The 17,902-nt window shown below is 48.7% G+C and overlaps 6 protein-coding genes across 6 annotated transcripts; 4 read left to right on the top strand and 2 right to left on the bottom strand.

Annotated features, from left to right (window-relative positions):
• Positions 1 to 3,161: 3,161 nt before the first annotated feature.
• NCS54_01220400 (uncharacterized protein) lies at positions 3,162 to 5,434 on the top strand (the record flags this gene model as incomplete). Its single annotated transcript, XM_053157448.1, has 3 exons — positions 3,162 to 3,266; positions 3,324 to 3,587; positions 3,641 to 5,434. 3 exons carry the CDS (start codon positions 3,162 to 3,164, stop codon positions 5,432 to 5,434), a joined length of 2,163 nt encoding a protein of 720 aa, XP_053013423.1.
• Positions 5,435 to 6,653: 1,219 nt separating this feature from the next.
• NCS54_01220500 (Hypothetical protein) lies at positions 6,654 to 8,137 on the bottom strand (the record flags this gene model as incomplete). Its single annotated transcript, XM_053157449.1, has 2 exons — positions 6,654 to 7,373; positions 7,421 to 8,137. 2 exons carry the CDS (start codon positions 8,135 to 8,137, stop codon positions 6,654 to 6,656), a joined length of 1,437 nt encoding a protein of 478 aa, XP_053013424.1.
• Positions 8,138 to 10,487: 2,350 nt separating this feature from the next.
• On the top strand, positions 10,488 to 11,379 carry NCS54_01220600 (Hypothetical protein; the record flags this gene model as incomplete). Its single annotated transcript, XM_053157450.1, has 2 exons — positions 10,488 to 11,148; positions 11,204 to 11,379. The coding sequence occupies 2 exons, from the start codon at positions 10,488 to 10,490 to the stop codon at positions 11,377 to 11,379; spliced, it is 837 nt and encodes a 278-aa protein (XP_053013425.1).
• Positions 11,380 to 12,106: 727 nt separating this feature from the next.
• On the top strand, positions 12,107 to 12,469 carry NCS54_01220700 (Hypothetical protein; the record flags this gene model as incomplete). The annotated part of the gene is made up of 1 exon (XM_053157451.1): positions 12,107 to 12,469. The coding sequence occupies exon 1, from the start codon at positions 12,182 to 12,184 to the stop codon at positions 12,467 to 12,469; it is 288 nt and encodes a 95-aa protein (XP_053013426.1). The 5' UTR covers positions 12,107 to 12,181.
• A 539-nt stretch (positions 12,470 to 13,008) lies between these two features.
• NCS54_01220800 (Hypothetical protein) lies at positions 13,009 to 15,229 on the bottom strand (the record flags this gene model as incomplete). Its single annotated transcript, XM_053157452.1, has 7 exons — positions 13,009 to 13,589; positions 13,642 to 13,781; positions 13,831 to 14,034; positions 14,096 to 14,736; positions 14,786 to 14,964; positions 15,018 to 15,092; positions 15,151 to 15,229. 7 exons carry the CDS (start codon positions 15,227 to 15,229, stop codon positions 13,009 to 13,011), a joined length of 1,899 nt encoding a protein of 632 aa, XP_053013427.1.
• Positions 15,230 to 15,694: 465 nt separating this feature from the next.
• NCS54_01220900 (Hypothetical protein) lies at positions 15,695 to 17,399 on the top strand (the record flags this gene model as incomplete). Its single annotated transcript, XM_053157453.1, has 2 exons — positions 15,695 to 16,892; positions 16,972 to 17,399. 2 exons carry the CDS (start codon positions 15,695 to 15,697, stop codon positions 17,397 to 17,399), a joined length of 1,626 nt encoding a protein of 541 aa, XP_053013428.1.
• Between the last annotated feature and the right edge of the window lie 503 nt (positions 17,400 to 17,902).

The raw sequence follows: 17,902 nt of genomic DNA on the forward strand, positions 1-17,902 counted from the left end.
AGGAATGGGTCGTCAAGGGTGAAAACGCCGGGGCAATGCCTCTCGGTGGGGGGAGTAGTTGAATCCGCGATAACGCCCCGATCAGGGTCAAGCAGTAGCGCGGAGAGTATACAATGATATAGGCTTTAAGCAGCGTTACTTGGCTGCAAGGTATACGCGCTTGCATGCCCCCTTATCCGCAATACTTCTATTTACCCAGTGTGGAATTGCATTTCTCTGGCATAGCGACTCCGTCTCAACACGGGCGTTATGGTATAGAGCGCCTATGGTTACCTTAAAGCATAAAAAAGTTAGTTAAAAGAGCCTTATTCTTTTAAAAATAAGGGTATTACCTAATAAGGTAATATAATAGCGCATAGCCCCTTTAGTGGGAGTATTTTAATTAATTAAAGTTTGCTTTTATTTTATATACCTCTTATTTAGACATATACTATTAATAGCGCTTAAATACTCTTATAAATAGCTTTAATAAAGAAAATTACTTAAAATAAATAATTTATAAAAAAAAAATTACTTATTAAATTATTTTTAAATATATATAAAAGAATTTATTATATTAGACTTATTTTTTATTTATATAAATTATTATATTAAGTATATAAATTAAAGTCTTTAAAGATAAAAGGGCTTTTATAAGTATAGCTTCTTTTTTTTTCCTTTTAATATTATTACTTTAAAATACTGTAACATAATTGGGTGGCATGCCAATTGAGCCAATAGACCCCTTTTGCAAAAGATCAACCAGTTCTGGCACTTCGTGCCGGAACCGTGCCACACCTCTATCTATAAGGTTCTTCCGTGGTCACATGACCCACTTCCTTACAAATACTATTTTTATTTTATAAAAACCTCTTTAAGCGCTATATTAATTTATTAATAATTGTTTTATATGTAAATGTTTATTATTATTATATCTTAGTGCTTTAATTATATAAGTTTATTACTTTATATATATTACTTTTATTAACTTTATAATATAACTTTAATATATTATTTTACTTTTAAGTAATTTCTTTATTTCTTTTTTTTAATTATCTTCTATTTATATTTTAATTATTATCTTTTAAATTATTAACTGCATCCTTTAACTATAGCCTATCCTTTATAAAGCGGGTATGGTATCTATCCGCCGTGGCCATCGCCCCATCAGTACTTGACTTGACTTGACTTGATAGTCGGAGGGAAGAGAGTGTACGGTGGACATCTTGTCAGTGCATTGAGCGTTGGTGAAGAGGGTGGAGCGATGAGCCAAAGTTTGGAGCGGGCGAGGGTTTTACATACGCAAAGTCGAGCAGATCAAGTTAGCGGATGCCCGGTGAGTTGTCTGTCTCGTCAAGATGGATATATTAAAGAGGTAGTTACTATGTTGCGACACGTAATCATATCATGTCATTGGTCTGTAAGAAAAATCTACAGTCGTTGCGTTTCGTGAGCCCGGCGATCATCAGTCTTGGACTAGATGATTTCGAGATACTGCACGCAATGATCCGCAGTGACGATCTACCTCCCTTAGAGTGGGAACAAGACATCGTAAAGACCTTCGATCCTAAACAATCTTAAACGACGGCCCCCCTAGCTAAAAGAAACGCAGATGCGTGCATATTCAGAGACCAAACTGTTTCAGATCCACCGTTGGGTGTGTCTTCTTGCAATGCCGCCTAAAATTGTCCTTCCTGAAATCTGGTTTATCATATCTCTTACAACCCTTCACCGTACAAACCCAATAGGTCCGACCATATTCATGTGTGGTTTCGACGTGACGTTTCAGGCCGCTGTTGCTAGCGAAACTCGTGTTGCAAACATCACAACAGTGGCGAGAAGTGCTGTCGCGCTGAGACACTCGTGTTGTTTCGATGGAGGTCGGGCCTAAGGACTGCTGCTGAATCTCATCCCAAGGGTGGGCAGAATCTGGTACAGGGGAGTGAGGAAGGTTATGGAGATCAAAGCGGCCGTAGCCTGAGAAACCGTCTTGTTGGGCATGAGACGAGACTCCTAATCCTGAATGGACGCCGTCGGCACTCTCATTTGCTGACAAAAACGAGGAACTATTGGGGGGTGGGACACTTTCGCATGCGCTACAAGTCTCGCAAGCGTCGCCTCCCACACAACCACTGAAGTAGGAATACTCGAAGTGCTCTGATGAGGGTGCTGAAAGATCGTAGCCGTCCGAATGGTAAAAGGAGGCGTGTTGTCTGAATGCTTCACACGGCTCGTCGCCTGACAAGGGTCCGGCGGGGCAGGCCTCCTGCTAAACGCGCGGGAGACCCGACTTTTATGGTTTGGTTTGGAAAAAAGAAGTTGGAAATTGTTCAGTCCTGGGCACTTCAAAAGAAGCTTTGCCCAGGACTGTTTATGGAAGATGAAGTGTATGAGGACGAGGCGAAGGGGGTCGGGTTGCTAGGAGCTTGAAAACCTTTGTGCCAGTGAGACATCCACCGGCTTTAAATCTACCGTTATCTTCACAACTCCTTCGCCCGGTTGATCAAGGGCAAGATTGTGTAGGGGCCAATTGCCCGCTTCCTGCACGTTCGATGAGGCTGTGCCCAACGTGGCTGTCCAATGACTTATGGTGATGCTGTAGTGTGGGGATTCGTAGCAAAAGCAGCCTCAAAACTGACCAATAAGGGAAGATGAAATGCCTAATGCAAGCCTCACCGAGCTGACCGCAGAACAAGAGCATTTTCCTCACAGCCCATGAATCATCTCGCGTGGAGCTTGAGATGTACGCAGCCTCAAAACTGGCCAATTGAAAGGGAACTACACATGCGCGCCTCACGACGAACCAATCACAGATGGTATCATAGCATCGCAAATGCGCTCGGTTTCTTTCAATCCGACCAATTTGTATTGGCCATTTTACTTGTGACCGAGACTCTCGCACAATCATGCATATGACAGGCTGGCAATAACTTTCTGGGTGTTGAGGGCCTCAAAAAGAGCCAACCGCAAGCCAAGCCACGTATCAATACGGAGATATCACCACCGGCCAACTGCGGGTTCTTTGTTTCTTGGAGTAACATGCAGCATCGCGAGTGACTTCTTCACTTATAAAAGAGATGGACGGACTCGAAATTTTGGACTTCAGACTTTCTACAATCATCTTCTATTTTCACACTGATTTCTCGACCAAGATCACATCACTCTGCCCACAACTTCTAAACATGAACGTCGGCCGCGATATCAGCATCTTGTCAGACCCGGCATTGCTTGAAAAGGTCGATAAGCTCCGCGACTTGAACATTGGTCAACATGTGCCTCTCCCTCAGGTAGGATCAGAAGACCGATATCTTGCATGATTCAGCATGAGCTCACACATAATATAGCTTGTTGTAGTCGGAGATCAAAGCTCTGGCAAATCCTCTGTACTGGAAAGCCTCACCGGAATTCCGTTTCCCAAGAACCAAAACCTTTGCACCCGCCACGCAACACAGATCACATCTCGGCGCGATAGGCAGGACAGTGTCATCATACGCATCATTCCTGGGCCAAACGCATCAGACGAGCATAGGAAGCATGTCGGGACATTTCAGGTGTCGGGACTTTCAGGTTTGGAGTTCCGGCAACAATTCGCGGACATTCTACGGAAGGTTTGTGAGCATTGAATATCGTTGATCAACTCCAATGGCTCACGAAAGACTAGGCGAATGATAGAATGGGTCTGCGAGCCGATGTCTCAGTCGGGAATGGCTCTGTGTTCAGCGAAGACGTCCTCAAGATTGAGGTATATGGGCCTCACGAGGACTATCTCACCATCATTGATGTTCCGGGAATCTTCCGCACTACTACCCAAGGAACCACTAAAGACGACATGATCATGGTGAAGGACCTCGTCACGAAGTATATCAAAGACGAACGAACCATCATCTTGGCGGTGTTGCCGAGTAATGTCGACATTGCCACGCAAGAGATCTTGGAGATTGCCGAAGATTACGACAAGAATGGTGAGCGTACTCTCGGAGTGCTCACTAAGCCCGACCTGGTACTTGAATCTAGTGCACAGGCTGCCGTCTGTGACCTTGTTCAAGGCCAGAAACGCCCGCTCACTCTTGGCTACTTTCTTGTCCGCAACCGTGGATCGGATGGCGCCTCAAAGGAGCAGTCAGAGCTTGACCAGATGTTCCGAAACCAGCCATGGGCTGATCTTCCACGGGATCGAGTAGGCATCCCGGCCCTCAAAGAGCAGCTTGCTTCGCTCTTGGTCGACATTACCCGACGAGAGTATCCTAAGCTGCTCCAAGATGTCGGCAGTCAGATTAAAGAGTGCAAGAGGGAACTGGACAGCCTTGGGCCTCCCCGCCAGGATGAGCGCGAGCAACGCAGATTTCTCTGCAACATTGCTGGAACTTTTCAAAGTCGTGCCAGGGCAGCGTTGGCGGCCGATTATAACGCAGATCCTGTTTTCGATCAAGACGCTCTTCGTCTCATCACGCACGTGGTTAACATCACTGATGTTTTCAGCGCCGATTTTCAACAGGGTGCCCATTCACGACACTTTCAGAGTCTTGAGCTGCTCCCACCATCTGATGACGATTGTGATGGGACTTCAGTCGAGCTGACGATAGATTACTTGCGAGAGCTACTTCATCGTGCAAAACTGGACGATGTTGCGCCAGCAGAGCTTGCCGAACTCGGCGACGTCATTGAACTTCCGCGGGAAACACCAATGCCGCATGACGATGTCACTTCATGGATCAGTAACATCTACTTGCAGAATAGGGGGCTTGACATTGGCACCTTCAACGCAAACTTGGTTGCTACGGCTTTTGCAGAGCAGTCGCGCAAGTGGGCCGAAATGACCAAGACCTATATGAGCAGAGTAATCCTCACCATCCACCGCTTTATCGCCGCCGCAATTCGTTCCGTCTGTCAGGAAGAGCAAGCCCGTTCCCAGTTGTGGTCCGCAATCCTTGACAGCCTAGTCGAACGCTACAGGATGGCAATGGATCAAGCGAAGCTATTGGTCGAAGTCGAACAGCATAAGCAACCTTACACCCTCAACCGACAGTTCGCCGAAGCTCTGTCAAAGGCTCGGGGCCACCGAATCACTGAGTTGCTGCGTCCTAAGGCAAGAAAAGACACCAAGCAGTGGGGAGAGATCCAGTATATGGTCAATCTGGACGACATTGCAAAAGCCGCTGAAGGCAAGAGCAATATGGAGCAACTGCAGGAAGAGATCCATGACATTCTTCGCGCCTACTACAGACTGGCGCTTGACCGGTTCATCGACAATGTCTTTCAACTCGCTGTTGACTACTCCCTGTTGCATGGCCCTTCCAGCCCTCTGAAAGTGTTCACTCAAGAGTGGGTGATCAATCTGGAGCCCGAGGAGCTGGAACGGATCGTTGGCGAGACCAAATCTGCCAAGAAGCGTCGCTCGAGACTTGCGAAGAAGATCGAGGATTTGTCTAGCGCTTTGAGGATCCTCAAAAGCTAGCTGTCTGTCCGTTCTTTTTTCGTGTGTGGTATCAAGTCTCGCAGGTGTGGTGGCAAGGGTCACGAATTTGTCAAGGGCAAGGATTACAACCATCGTGAATAGCTTCACGGTCAGCGTGAACGCTACACCATAGGTAGCACCCGGCAACAGCTTGCGGCCTTTGAGGCCGGCAGACTGAATATAGGTATAGGAAACTCACTCTCGTCGCTCCTTTAGATAGAAAATTAAGCGCTCATTTAATCTTCATGGCCCATCAGGACCTGCGGCAGACTTGAGGGGATACTATTTGGGCCCTGTCCGTTTGGGTGACTGAACTTCCGGATAAGGATCAGCTGCAGGGTGAAGGCTACCATCTTATGTAACATATCCTCTTCTTGGTATGAATACCAGACAGAAGCGCACTCTTTAGTTCAACCTTGCATCAGCTTGCTCATCGATGTGGAAATCATCTCTATGATCAGTAACGCTGAAAAGCATGATATCCTGAGGAAGGAAGGAAGCTCAGCTAGGAGCCAGGCGGTTAGCAAGGGTTACTCCCTTCTTATATACCGTTTTGATGAGTAGCCGTTACGGTAAGCCGGAAACGCCGATGCTCTAGAAACATTAGGCTGGTCGCTCATGGTAAGAGGAAGGTCTCTGAAGGTCGCGTGGTGTGATATGTAACCCGGTTATCCTATTATGCATAAAGCGTGGTTTACGACGCCATTGCAATCTAGGCAGCCACACATGAGATCCAGTTCGAGCGCAATGAAAGAGTGCAGGGGCAAAAGAGCGGTGCAAATAACTTTGCTGCTTCTAGCTTTTCATGGCAGTAGCTTAACACTTCATACCCTCTTCGTCCCTCGACACCTCAGTATCAGCACTTCTTTCCTCCGATACCCCCCATCCCGCCCAAACCGAAATTCACCGCAATGGCAATCGTTCTGGCAGAATGGTTTATGCTAACCTTTGCCCAGGCTCACTCCGTTGAGTTCTTCCAGTGCGCCATATAGCCACACGGAAAAGGGTGTGCGAGACAGTGTATCATGCTCAGGCGGCTCAAACGAAGCCCTCCGTAGATGAATCGTGTGTGGTCTTCAGTAGTCAACATTCCCTTCTTCCCATCGTCATCAACTTCGTAACCATAATTATAAACTCAGGTACTGCATTGCCGTTTGAAGATGAGGTTCAGCGTATCGGGGGCACACCATCGCGAAAAACGCGCTACAGGTAACTACCATCATATACTCGTGTCCATCTCATCCACCTCATCCGTCCTGACCCACGACATGGAACCCCGGCAGTCGCGGTACAAGTGCGCCGGCACAGGAGAGGCGTTTGATGTCCCTGGGTTCGCGTACTCCCTCTCCTCACCGTGGTAACTACCCACAATGTGGAGATTGCCACGGTGCTTGACGAGCCGGTCAACCAGGTGTTCACTGATCTGGTTGCCGATGGAGTTCTTGTCGCGACACACAAAGATCAAAAAGTCGAGGGCACCACGACCGATGGCTGCTCGTTCGTTGGCCCAGGAGATGTCTTCGGCCCTCGCGAGACGCTGCTCAACTTCCTCATCTTGCCGGATAAAGGCTATAGATGGGGGCTGCTCGGTGTTGGCAGCCTCGTCGTCCTTGTGGGCCAACATCTTGCGGTACTTGTTCTCAATCATTTGCCTGGCCTTGTAGCGTTCCACCCGTGAATCATTCTCGGGCGTCCTGGGAGTCGGGGGCATGCTCTGGCCTGTTCGGAGGCAGTGTGCCTTGCCGAAGTGGACAGACTTGATCTTCTTCTCCTTGACAAACCTTGGCATCCTCCCGGTTCTGGAGGCATTGTCCCCGTCAAACGAGTGACAAATGCTGTCAGTGTCACTGTCGTCATCAGATGACGAGAAATCACTGTCGCTCTCTCCAGAATCCAAGTCGTCACAAAAGTTGACGAGAGCCACCTTCCTGAGACACGACTTGACGGGTGTCCTTGTCCGATGCTTGGGCTTTCGAGGGGAAGCACCGGACGGTCAAAGTCGTAGGTCTTGTCGGACGGGGACTTGAGATCTCCCCACGAATTCCAGTTTAGGAGAATACCCTCTAGACGAAAGACCTCACAATTCTTCTTGACGACAGACCTAGAAGAACACCCGCAAGCGCTGTGATGATGTTCAGCAGGCTTTAAGGGGGGAGGTTTGGGAATCTCCTCCATTCTGACCAATCGGCGAAGTGCCTTCTTCTTCTCGTAGTCCACAACAAAACTACAATCCGCTCTGCGGCCTCGGCCCATACCGAGGATCCCACGGGGACGCGACGTAGGCTTGGAGTTTCGGTGAGATGTCGAGCGGACTGATCCCACCACTGAAAGAGAAGAGAACATGTCGGAGTCGGATTCTGGGGTGGTCATGGGGAAATTGACCTGTGCCCCCGACGAGAAAAAGCTGAAGCTGTGAGAGTCAACCATGGGTACGTCGGCGGAAGTGTTGTAGGAGATGGCGAGTTGAGCATGTCCGAAGACGGCGGAGTGTTGGCTAAAAACCGAGTTGCAGCCTTCTGAGTTCATCTTCCTGACTTGACTGCTGAAAGGTGGTGCAGCGGTATCGGGAAGGGTAGGAGTGTCGCTGAGATTGTTGAGCCAAGCCGTGATATGGTTTGGCTGAGGAGTAACTCGATCTTGTTCTTTCTGAATGTATTTTGTGACCGAAGAGCAGCCACAAAAGGGGGAGTGAATATGAGCCATAAAAGGTAGAGTGCCCAAAACGATCAAAAAAGGTTAAGAAAGAATCAAAAAGGTAAAAAAAAGGTCAAGAAAGTGTTAAAAAGTATAAGGTGGTGATCGGGAGAAGTTGAGGACTCGAGATAATCGGAGTCGAGGGTTGCAATGCGTGTGAGTGCCTGCTAAACGGAAGAAGCTGTTGTCAATTTTCGTGAATCTGTCAGAATGATGACCAGAGTGGAGAGAGTGGGTGATTGATCAAGGAGAAGAATCAAGCAGGGAGCTTGGTGGTTTAAGTAGATGTCGACGAGGGGCTGGAAAGTTTATCGTGTCGCAGGCTTCCGTGAAGATATATCAACAATTCGGCCGAGAGAGAGAAATTCGGATGCGATTGAACAAACGGACAGAGAGGGAAGGAAGCTGGTGTTATGTACATCGTGAAAGAAGCTCCCGTGCTGCACCTAGGTGGCTGAAGTTAATCTTTCAACGTAGTCACCGAGACGATGAGTTTTGTTAAGCGGAGTCATGCGATCATAGACTTGGCAGAAGTTTCAAGCTCCAAAGATTTATCGACTCTTGGATTTGGATGCCAGGAATAGATATGGGGTCTTAGAGCTAGGTGATATTGGATGAGAACCAAGTAGGCCATACATCAAATGAAGAGGCAGTACACAGCCGACACGAACGTTTCAAACACGTGCTTACAGGGCTGAGCAGACATTGCCATAAAGTAATCGAAGGCAGGAGCACTCCCCCGTGGGTCCAGGAAGGATGGGTTTACTGCAGACCCAGGTTATTGCATGTGGGCATAGATAAAACGCGGATCGGCCTAGAACCTCGGGGGGGAAATCAACTTTGCTTCTACACACACGCCTACCTCCCTGTTGGATCCGTACTCTTAATATCAGTCACATCTGGACTGTTACATGAGGTTCTCCTGAGTTCTTGACCCTCTGGATCTCCCTTGTGGGAAACTCGTTATCTACGTGGCATGCAGCAGCAGGAAGCAAATAAACTTTTGTTTGTGACTCAATCAAAGATACTTACGTTATGCATTTGTTTGTGAGGCAACGTGTGTTCTTGTGGTTGGTAGCTGGAGAGGAGGCTTCTTGGGAGGAGATGAGGATCGGGGCCAGAGAGCGGATGGTTGTTCGGGAGCGAAGGAACGGTAGATTGAGTTGAAAGTCAATCGTCCACTAAAATAATGCAAATGATTTTCGGAACTGGCTTGAGGGTAGCTGCCAATGTGGCTGTCTTGCTGTCTCTGAGTTGGAGTTGACCATGGGCCTAGTGGCCAGGACGACAAAACTGAAGGCATCAGAGCTTTTCATCCGGATACAAACGATGATTACCTCTTCAGCCAGGTACCGTAAGGTAACTCCTCAGTTGCATTGACTTTGGCGTTGTTAGAGTTCTGCCCTGCAGGGGGGCATGGGCCATGATGCGTGATTTCGAGCCCTCGCTTCCATCCAATGACATTGGTGAGATGGCCGAGTTGGTTATGGCGTCAGGTTAAGGTCACCTTAACAACCTAAGATTCCTGATGGAGCAATCCTCCTGGGTTCGAGTCCCAGTCTCATCAAATTCTTCTTTTTGACTTTTTGATGTTTACCTCTTTTACTGACTCTTTGTGGTTAGTGGCATTTTGCCGTTTGAACATTAGAAAACACTTCGCTAGATGTCTTCGCTGGATGGAATTAGCTTTTGTTTGGTACTCGAATTATAGCCGCAGTTAGCTTCCATCTTCAGGATAGCAACACATCTACTCGTATAGCTCGAGCCTGGACAAAGTAGCTACATGTCCATCTATTAAAATATTCTTCATTAACCTAAGAACTAGAATCGACCCACCGAATGATATGTTTGTCGTACGTTTGATCCTGGGGCACCAACCTGGCAAAGATCTGAGGCTTACATCGCATGCCTATCCTCAACAGCGCCTGTGACTCGTCAATGTATGCCGCAACGCTGACAAATGCATCTAGATAACGGCAACGATCTAGAGATATGGGTCGATATGTTTCAGGCTGGACTCGCTAGGCGGATGTCGGGGATTGATCATGAGGAGGCTCAACTTGCGTTGTATCTGTGCTACACTTGGCTGAATTACTTGGAGCTTATGAACAACCTCAGTCACCAAATTGTCAAACGCAAAGAAGCAACGCAATTCGTCCGACTTTTTGAGTCACAGCAAGATGAGTTGGCGATATCGTATCTGGTCTGACTCTTGTTTGTGCGGGGTTGAGCACATTCTTCGGTTCTCGGTAGAGGAGCTATAAAACCCACTACAAGCCAACAGATGCCGATTTCGCACTTCACATCTTTCACAAATAACTTTTCAACAAAGAGATACACCAATTGATTCACCGAAAACATGATTGGCTCGATATTAAGGCCTTGGGGCATCATGTCCATCTCGACATTCTACCTCTTCGCCACCGTCGCCAAGCTCGCTTTCTCTGGCGATTTACGCACCTTGTTCTCCTGGGAGGCCTTTCACGACGCATGGTTCGGCAACTTTTGGGTGTACATGGGTCCCAAGTCCAAGGCTGGGGCTGAGGGCTGGGTAGTCCCACTGCTTGAGGGTCGTGTCAAGGATGGCAAGATTCACGAGGATGCTCAGGGCCCGCCAATCGATGGTGTCATCTTGGAAATTGGAGCTGGCAGTGGAATCTGGACGCAGGTCCTGGCTGATGTCATTAAGAAGACGAAGGCGACTTCTGAGAAGTCCTCTAGCAAGATCTATGGCGTCGAGCCGAATCCCATCTCTGCTGCGGCTCTGAAGCGACGCGTCGATGAGACAGGGCTTGTCGGAACATACGAAGTCCTGCCTTTTGGCATCCAAGTCTTGAAGGATGAGACTTCTATTGGCCCAGGAAGCGTCGACTGCATCATCACTGTCCAATGTCTCTGCAGCATCCCAGAGCCAGAGAAGAACATTCGTCTTCTGTACGACTATCTCAAGCCAGGTGGCCGGTGGTACGTCTACGAGCATGTCAAGTCGGAGCAGGGCACCGTGATCCCATTGATCCAGCGTGGGTAACCTAAAAATCGCGATATTGATCACAAACTAACACTAACATGCGCCAGGTCTCACCAACATCCCCTGGGAGTATCTCGTCGGGTCCTGCAAACTGTGTCGGCCGACGCTTAGGTCGATCCTCAAAGTTGGCGATTGGGATAGATTCAATGTGGCTCCTCTCTCTGGTGAGAGTTGGCTCGAGGTGATTCCTCACATTGCTGGGACCTTGACCAAGGCGTCGTAGATGTTCAACGGAGGCTAAGACATCAAGCATGGAAGCAGTCTAGAGTCGTTGCTTGCCGAACATTTGGATGATACAGGTGTCACTAGCTTGCTAAGGCAGGATTTCTTTTTATAGTATTAGCAGCAGAGTGGTGTTAGCTGTAAGAATGACAGTCCACCCCCGCGGTGCCATTAGGCTGTTTCACGAAACACCCGACTTATTCGTGGCTGTAGCGGGAAATTACTGCTCGGCAGTTGTCAACAATGCATTTGTTTCTCATCGGCAATAGACCAGCTTCGATCTGGACGTAGCCCTGTAAGACGGACTAATAATTCCCGAAGCTTAACACGACCCCTGTGAATAGAGACCGAAACAACTCCAATAGAAAACAAAAAAATCTCTGCGGGGTGCCAATCACCGACGGTCCGTGACCGTAGATCATTGCAGTCCCTCAGTTTTCATCTAACTGTGGAGTCGATCTCAATGCTCCGAGTCAGCCTTGTGCCCCTTTTGCTAGAGGTCGATGCCTTGCACCTTGCTCTTCTTGGGTTGGGGGTTTGATGGTGCGACCAGACGCGGCAGGGATCAACGCGGACAACTCAGCTGGCAGTCTAATTTGGACAAGGTCGTGAGAAGCTTGTACAAGTCATCTGCAACGTCAACGGCACAATATTGCCCCGTCAATATGAAGGGTTGTGGTATAAAGACCTTCATTGACACTACCTATCTGATATTGCGTGATCAAGAGAGACTATCAAGCAGACAACTATTCAACTCCTTATTCAACTCTATCTTAACAGCTCTACCTTTTCAAGATTTCAACATGAAGTTCACCGCCGCGCTCCTCTTCCTCATCCCCCTCGCCGCCGCCGGCCCGGCTAAGCAGTCCGCCGAGGTCCTCCCTGAGCTGTCTTCTGCCTCTGCCGGCGAAGACCGTTATGATCTTGGTGGCCATGGCGAGGCTATGCAGCTCGCCGCTGTTACCTGCCCTGCCAACTACCCCCGATACTGCTCCATCGGTGGATTTTGCTGCCGTACCAAGAAGTGCTGCAAGTACGAGTGCTGCAAGAACACCGCGAGATACTGCAGCGCTGGCCGATGCTATCTCTAAGCGAATACACGGTGGGTGAAGGAAAGATGTCTTTGTGTGAGGGTATTGCTGATAGTTTTGATGACAGTAGAGACTGAATCGCTCTGAAGCATTGCAAACTCAGCCATGCAGCTTCGTTCATGAGACTGGGCGAACGACGTCCTCGTCGCCGGCACTTTCTGGATCTTTTCTTTATTAAATCTACAACATGCATTTTGGATTCAAGTAGAGAAATTTCAATGTATATAATTACAGAGATAAATTTTCTTTCTTATCACTCATCTTGCTCTCGGCCCTCGAGGGGATAACTGAGCCAGAAGACCAGCATTCCCCATGGCGCCGACGGGATGACCAGCCAATTATTCCTTGCTAATTAGGAGTTCTGTATCGTAAAGCCAATACAAAATCAGGGAATGAGACAGCAGCCAAGATTGATGAAGATAAAATGGAGAAGGATATGGCCGTGATAGCTTCTAGTCCTTAACGGGCAGCCTCCTGGGCAAATGCATCAAGGTCTTGTTATATTAAAAAAGAAAAGAAAATATACTAGCACATAAAACTCATAGCCTCTTTTCAATAGTCGCACGATCAATAATAGATGCCGGTGCCTGGACGACCTTGTCCCGGAAATAGTCAATAAAGCCCTTTCCAAAACCATCCAAACGTTTGGAACTGCTAACGCCACGACCAAGGATCCCATACACGACAAAGTGTACAGCGAAAATCTTTGGAAACTCTACACGCTCGATGGAGTAGCCAGCCTTCCAGTCAGCACCCAGAAACTCCTGGACCCTGGCTCGCGATAGATATGATCGTAGCCATTTCCACTGGGCGGGCGTGCGGACAAACAGGCCAAAGTTGAGATTTGCGCCCTTGTCACCGGAGCGACCAAGTGCAATGTCACCAAGACGCACATGACGGAGATCGGGATCAGTTTGGATATATGGCTCTGCGTCATATGATTGACGCTGGTCCTGATCCTCAAACGCTGGTGGCTGGCAAGTCGCAAACGACTCAGTTTCTCCCTCGGAGTCAACGAAATGAACACATTCGTTAATGTCAGACTGATGCCACAGGGCGGGATAGTATGCGATATAGGGACGGGGAATCGCTGTCCGCATATCGAGAGAGCTATGAAACCCTACGACTCGGATTAGTCATGCCAGCTCTACTCCCAGCAACCGGGCACTAACCTGAGAAATGTTTGAGTGAGATGTTGCGCACAGCAACACCGATGGCATTGAGAAGAGACGCTTCAGGGGCTTGCGCAAAAATGCGGAAATAGACGGTGCTGCTGTTTTGATCAGCCGGATCGGGGGCGGTAACTCCAATTCTTCAGCCTCAGTTAGTAAGTAAGATCAGACCAGGGTAGATCAACTTACTGCTGAAACTCAAGGACGTCAAATCGCTGTAAAGCTTCTTTTCCAAGAAAAAACCGAACCTGCTTCTGAAAAAGCTCCAACTTCTTAGTTACACCGTAACCTGAAGCATTGAATAGCGCCTGCATTTCGTAACCGCCCTTGTAGAAGACGGCAAGCTTTGTCGTGTTTGGAGGCGGAGCTCCACGAACTCCAGAAACACGGACCCTAGCACGAGGTTAACATTTCTTCGTCATAGACTGCCAGTTTCCATCATGTAAAGGCTCACCTATCTAACCCAACTTGTTCCATAGAAACATCATCCAGGTATGCCTTGACATCGCTGTTGAGATATACGTTGCCTTGCAACTCGTAAAGAAGCTGGCAACTGCAGGTATCAACAGTGACCATGCCTCCCGTCCCTGGATGCTTGGTAATCACGCATGTTCCATCCTGGTCTATCTCGGCAATTGGAAAGCCAGGGTCGACGAAGCGTTCAATGTCAAAGGCATCAAAGCCGGCAAAGTTGCCGCCTGTGACGTAGGCCGAACATTCGATCAAGTGGCCAGCGATCAAAGCGCCAGCTAGCTCGTTGTAGCTCGTGTTCTTCCATGACCACCAGTACCATGCGCAGGCTATCACGGGGCTTGCATCTGAGGCTCGGCCGCAAATGACGACATCTGCCCCTTTCTGTAGAGCCTCGTAGATGGAATGCGCGCCGAGGTAGGCATTGGCCGAAACAATTTCACGGGGCTCTTGGCCCTCTCGTGTAAAGAGATATGACTCTGGAGAAACGGTAACGTGATGGTTCCCAGAGTCAAAATGTGGCAGAGCTTGTTCCATCTGCTGAGGCATGTGATTGCCGAGCTGGGGCAATATGTTGTCGCCAGAGATGTATGCGACCTTTAGGTCATGGCCTCTGTCTTTGACCTAAGATCCTTTTAGTCAAGTATTTCAAGATCCAGTGCAAACTATTTACCAGTTTGGCCACTCTCGTGGCTAGACCGCCGGGATTCAGGGCGCCTCCATTAATGACAACCTTGATGCGTTTCTGCGAAATCATATCGATTGTCTGTTCTATTCCATCCCAAGCGGTTTCTTCGTAGCCGGGGTGCCGGCCCTGTCTAAATGCTTCGGCGTTATTTGCCATGTTGACCTCTTTGTACGATTAGCCAATCTCAAGCTTGAATATGGGATACTAAGGGACATACCGGCCAGATAATCGCCAGTAATGAAATCGACGTCGCCCAGGGTAGCCTGCTTATACATTTCTTGAGCCGGATCACCTACAAAGTTCATGATTAGTTTAATCCATGTATGCTCCGCCCTCCCAATCGAGCCTACCGTGATAGCCAGAGCAGTTTGCTATACGCACTGGCCTGACACCAAGTGCCCCGGCTCGCCAGTTGTTTGTGACACTCATGATGCAAAAAAGCGGCACACGATCAGAAAGTGGTGGTATCTTGGATGATGGAAAGTTTGGTGATTCTGCTCCGTTATCAAGGCACACCCCTCTCCCTTTATTTACGTCATGAACTGAACAGATATCTTCTTTCCGATGCCGAGAGTATTCTGATCGGACTCTTAACAATGTGGCCAAGGTCAAAACTCCGAGGACAAGACCCAGGCGGAGGACCCGGACCGCTCGGCCCGTTGGTCTATCGGAGTTCTGAAACTCCGACTCACTATCCGAGTGACACCGAATCGCCCAAGGCCGAATAATGGAGTTTTCATGCTCAAGGTAAAAACAAAGTCAAAGGGAATTATTCCCTTCTTTCTTAAATGGTTTTCTTCTTTCCTTCACTTCGTCTCTGAAAGCAACATTCAGAAAAGTCTAGTCCACCAAACCATTGCCTTTCACATTTTCCGAGACTCTCTTTGCTCAACAATGTCGCGTTACTCGATCTTCTCAGAATCTGCTAGGATTTTAAACCAAGTCCTCCTCTCTGATCCTAAACTCGACCTTCCTCCGAGCTTCGCCGAAGCAGCCAAAAAGGTCGAGTTCGTCGGAGGTGATGACCAGCCTTTCGTCCTGACCCCTCTTAAAATCACCGAGTCATGCGCCTCGCTCACTGGTCTTGTGGCCACTGCTGCAAATGTAGTGGCCGCAGAGCGATATGGGATTCCGTATCAAGGTGTTCAAGTCAACACTGATGTAGCCGCTCTATTCCTAGAATCAGTTTTGCTACCGACCATCGGTGGCAAGCCATTTACGCAACATCCACAAATGATCAAGGAGCTCGCCAAAATGGACATTCATCAAAATATGAAGCCCATCAAATTTTACGCTACCAACATCTATCGGACCAAGGATGGTCGATGGTACCACCTCCATGGTTCCATGAACGCAGGCCCGACTATGGGCATGCTTGGCGTGGACGATGCCGACGTTACTCCACAAGAGGCAATCGAGATTTATGCCGAAAAGGTCGCCAGCTGGGAATCCGAAGATCTCGAGGAGACTGCCAACAACAAATTCGATCAAGCGGGCGTTGTATGCCGGACACCTGAAGAATTCTTTTCCAGCGAGCACGGCAGGATCATGGCTCAAGAACCGCTGTGGAACAAGACGCCCATATCAGCACCAATGAAACCTTGGCCTCAGCCGAGAAGTCACGACGGATATAAACCTCTCGCTGGTATCCGAGTCATCGACTTCTCTCGCGTCATTGCAGCCCCAGCTGTATCCAAGCTTTTGGCTGCTCTTGGTGCTGACGTTCTTCGTGTGTCGTGCGACAAACTGCCCGAGTATCCTGCGACCATGCCCGATCTTCAAACTGGCAAGAGAGACACAAATCTTGACTTGAAGACAGAGGCAGGAAAGAAGGCCTTTTCCGAGCTTGTGAGAGGCGCTGATGTCCTTATCGATGGGTATCGCCCCGGGGCCTTACAGAGACTCGGGTTTGACTCGGGCTCGTTGCGAGGATTGAATCCCAGTTTGATATACTTGCGGGAAAACTGTTATGGTTTCAAGGGTCCACTGGCTGGCCGATCAGGCTGGCAACAGATCAGTGATTGCCTAGTTGGTTTGTCTTGGCTACAAGGCGAGTTCCTTGGACTGGATGAGCCTGTCGTACCACTTCTGCGTAAGTTGACCATCATTCTACTCCTCTCTTTTCTCTTCCTTGCTTCCGTCAGAACTCTCAGACTAACCCAATAATGCAGCCAATTCGGACTACCAGACGGGTTTAGTCGGCGCTGTGGCAGTTATCGACGCTCTACTGGCTCGCGCAAAAGACAACGTGACGTTTGATCTCGAAATCAGCTTGACTCAATATAACATCTGGTATTACCGGTTGGGCACATATAGCGAAGAGCAGCAGCAGCAACTGAGAAACCGGGACACCCATTTTAACCCACGGCATTACGACGAGATGAGTACCCTTGTCGGCAAGACGCACAAGTCTTTGGAAAAGGTTCGTCCGGATCTCTTTACCCACCCAGAATACTTTTGGAGCATGTCAGGCAAGGACTATGGCATCGATGAAGACCTCAGGATCCTAGCGCCTGCCTTCACTTTTGAGTCTTCAGATATAGCATGGGAGATTCCCACCGGGCGTCGGGGCAGGTCTAAGCCTGAATGGTTGCACTAGTAGATCGAGAGGACATCGGAGTTGTCACCGGGGGCTTGGCGGGTGGAAGAACCATCGAAGTTCCAGACGGGGAGGTCCTCAGGCTTTCTCTTGATGTCATCACCTAAAATGATATTTTTCACTGCCTCTATTGCGTTTCCCAACGACCCAGTGTCAATATAGGTTATAGCTTGGAAATACTCTTAAGGTATTCCTTCGAAGGTCGTAGCCTGACTCATGAAGCGTCCTCTTCAGGCCGGAGTTTCGGCAAATGAATTGTGGGTCCACCAAGCGGAATTGACTTTGGCAGACGTGAACCAAATGAACCAAGTTTGCTCATGACACTTTCATCATCGATTTGTTAGGACCCAGATTTCATTACTTTGAGATAACGCCCAATCGAGATCTACCGAAATCTGTACATCAGTAAACTCTACTCGGAAGAACCGTTTCTTGATTTCAATGGCTGGCGTGCGTGTGGACCGTCGGCGCCGCTTTGCCAAGGTACGTCATGCTGGGAACCA

This window comes from Fusarium falciforme, chromosome 10 (assembly GCF_026873545.1).
Source record: "Fusarium falciforme chromosome 10, complete sequence".
In the NCBI taxonomy this organism is placed as follows: Eukaryota; Fungi; Ascomycota; class Sordariomycetes; order Hypocreales; family Nectriaceae; genus Fusarium; species Fusarium falciforme.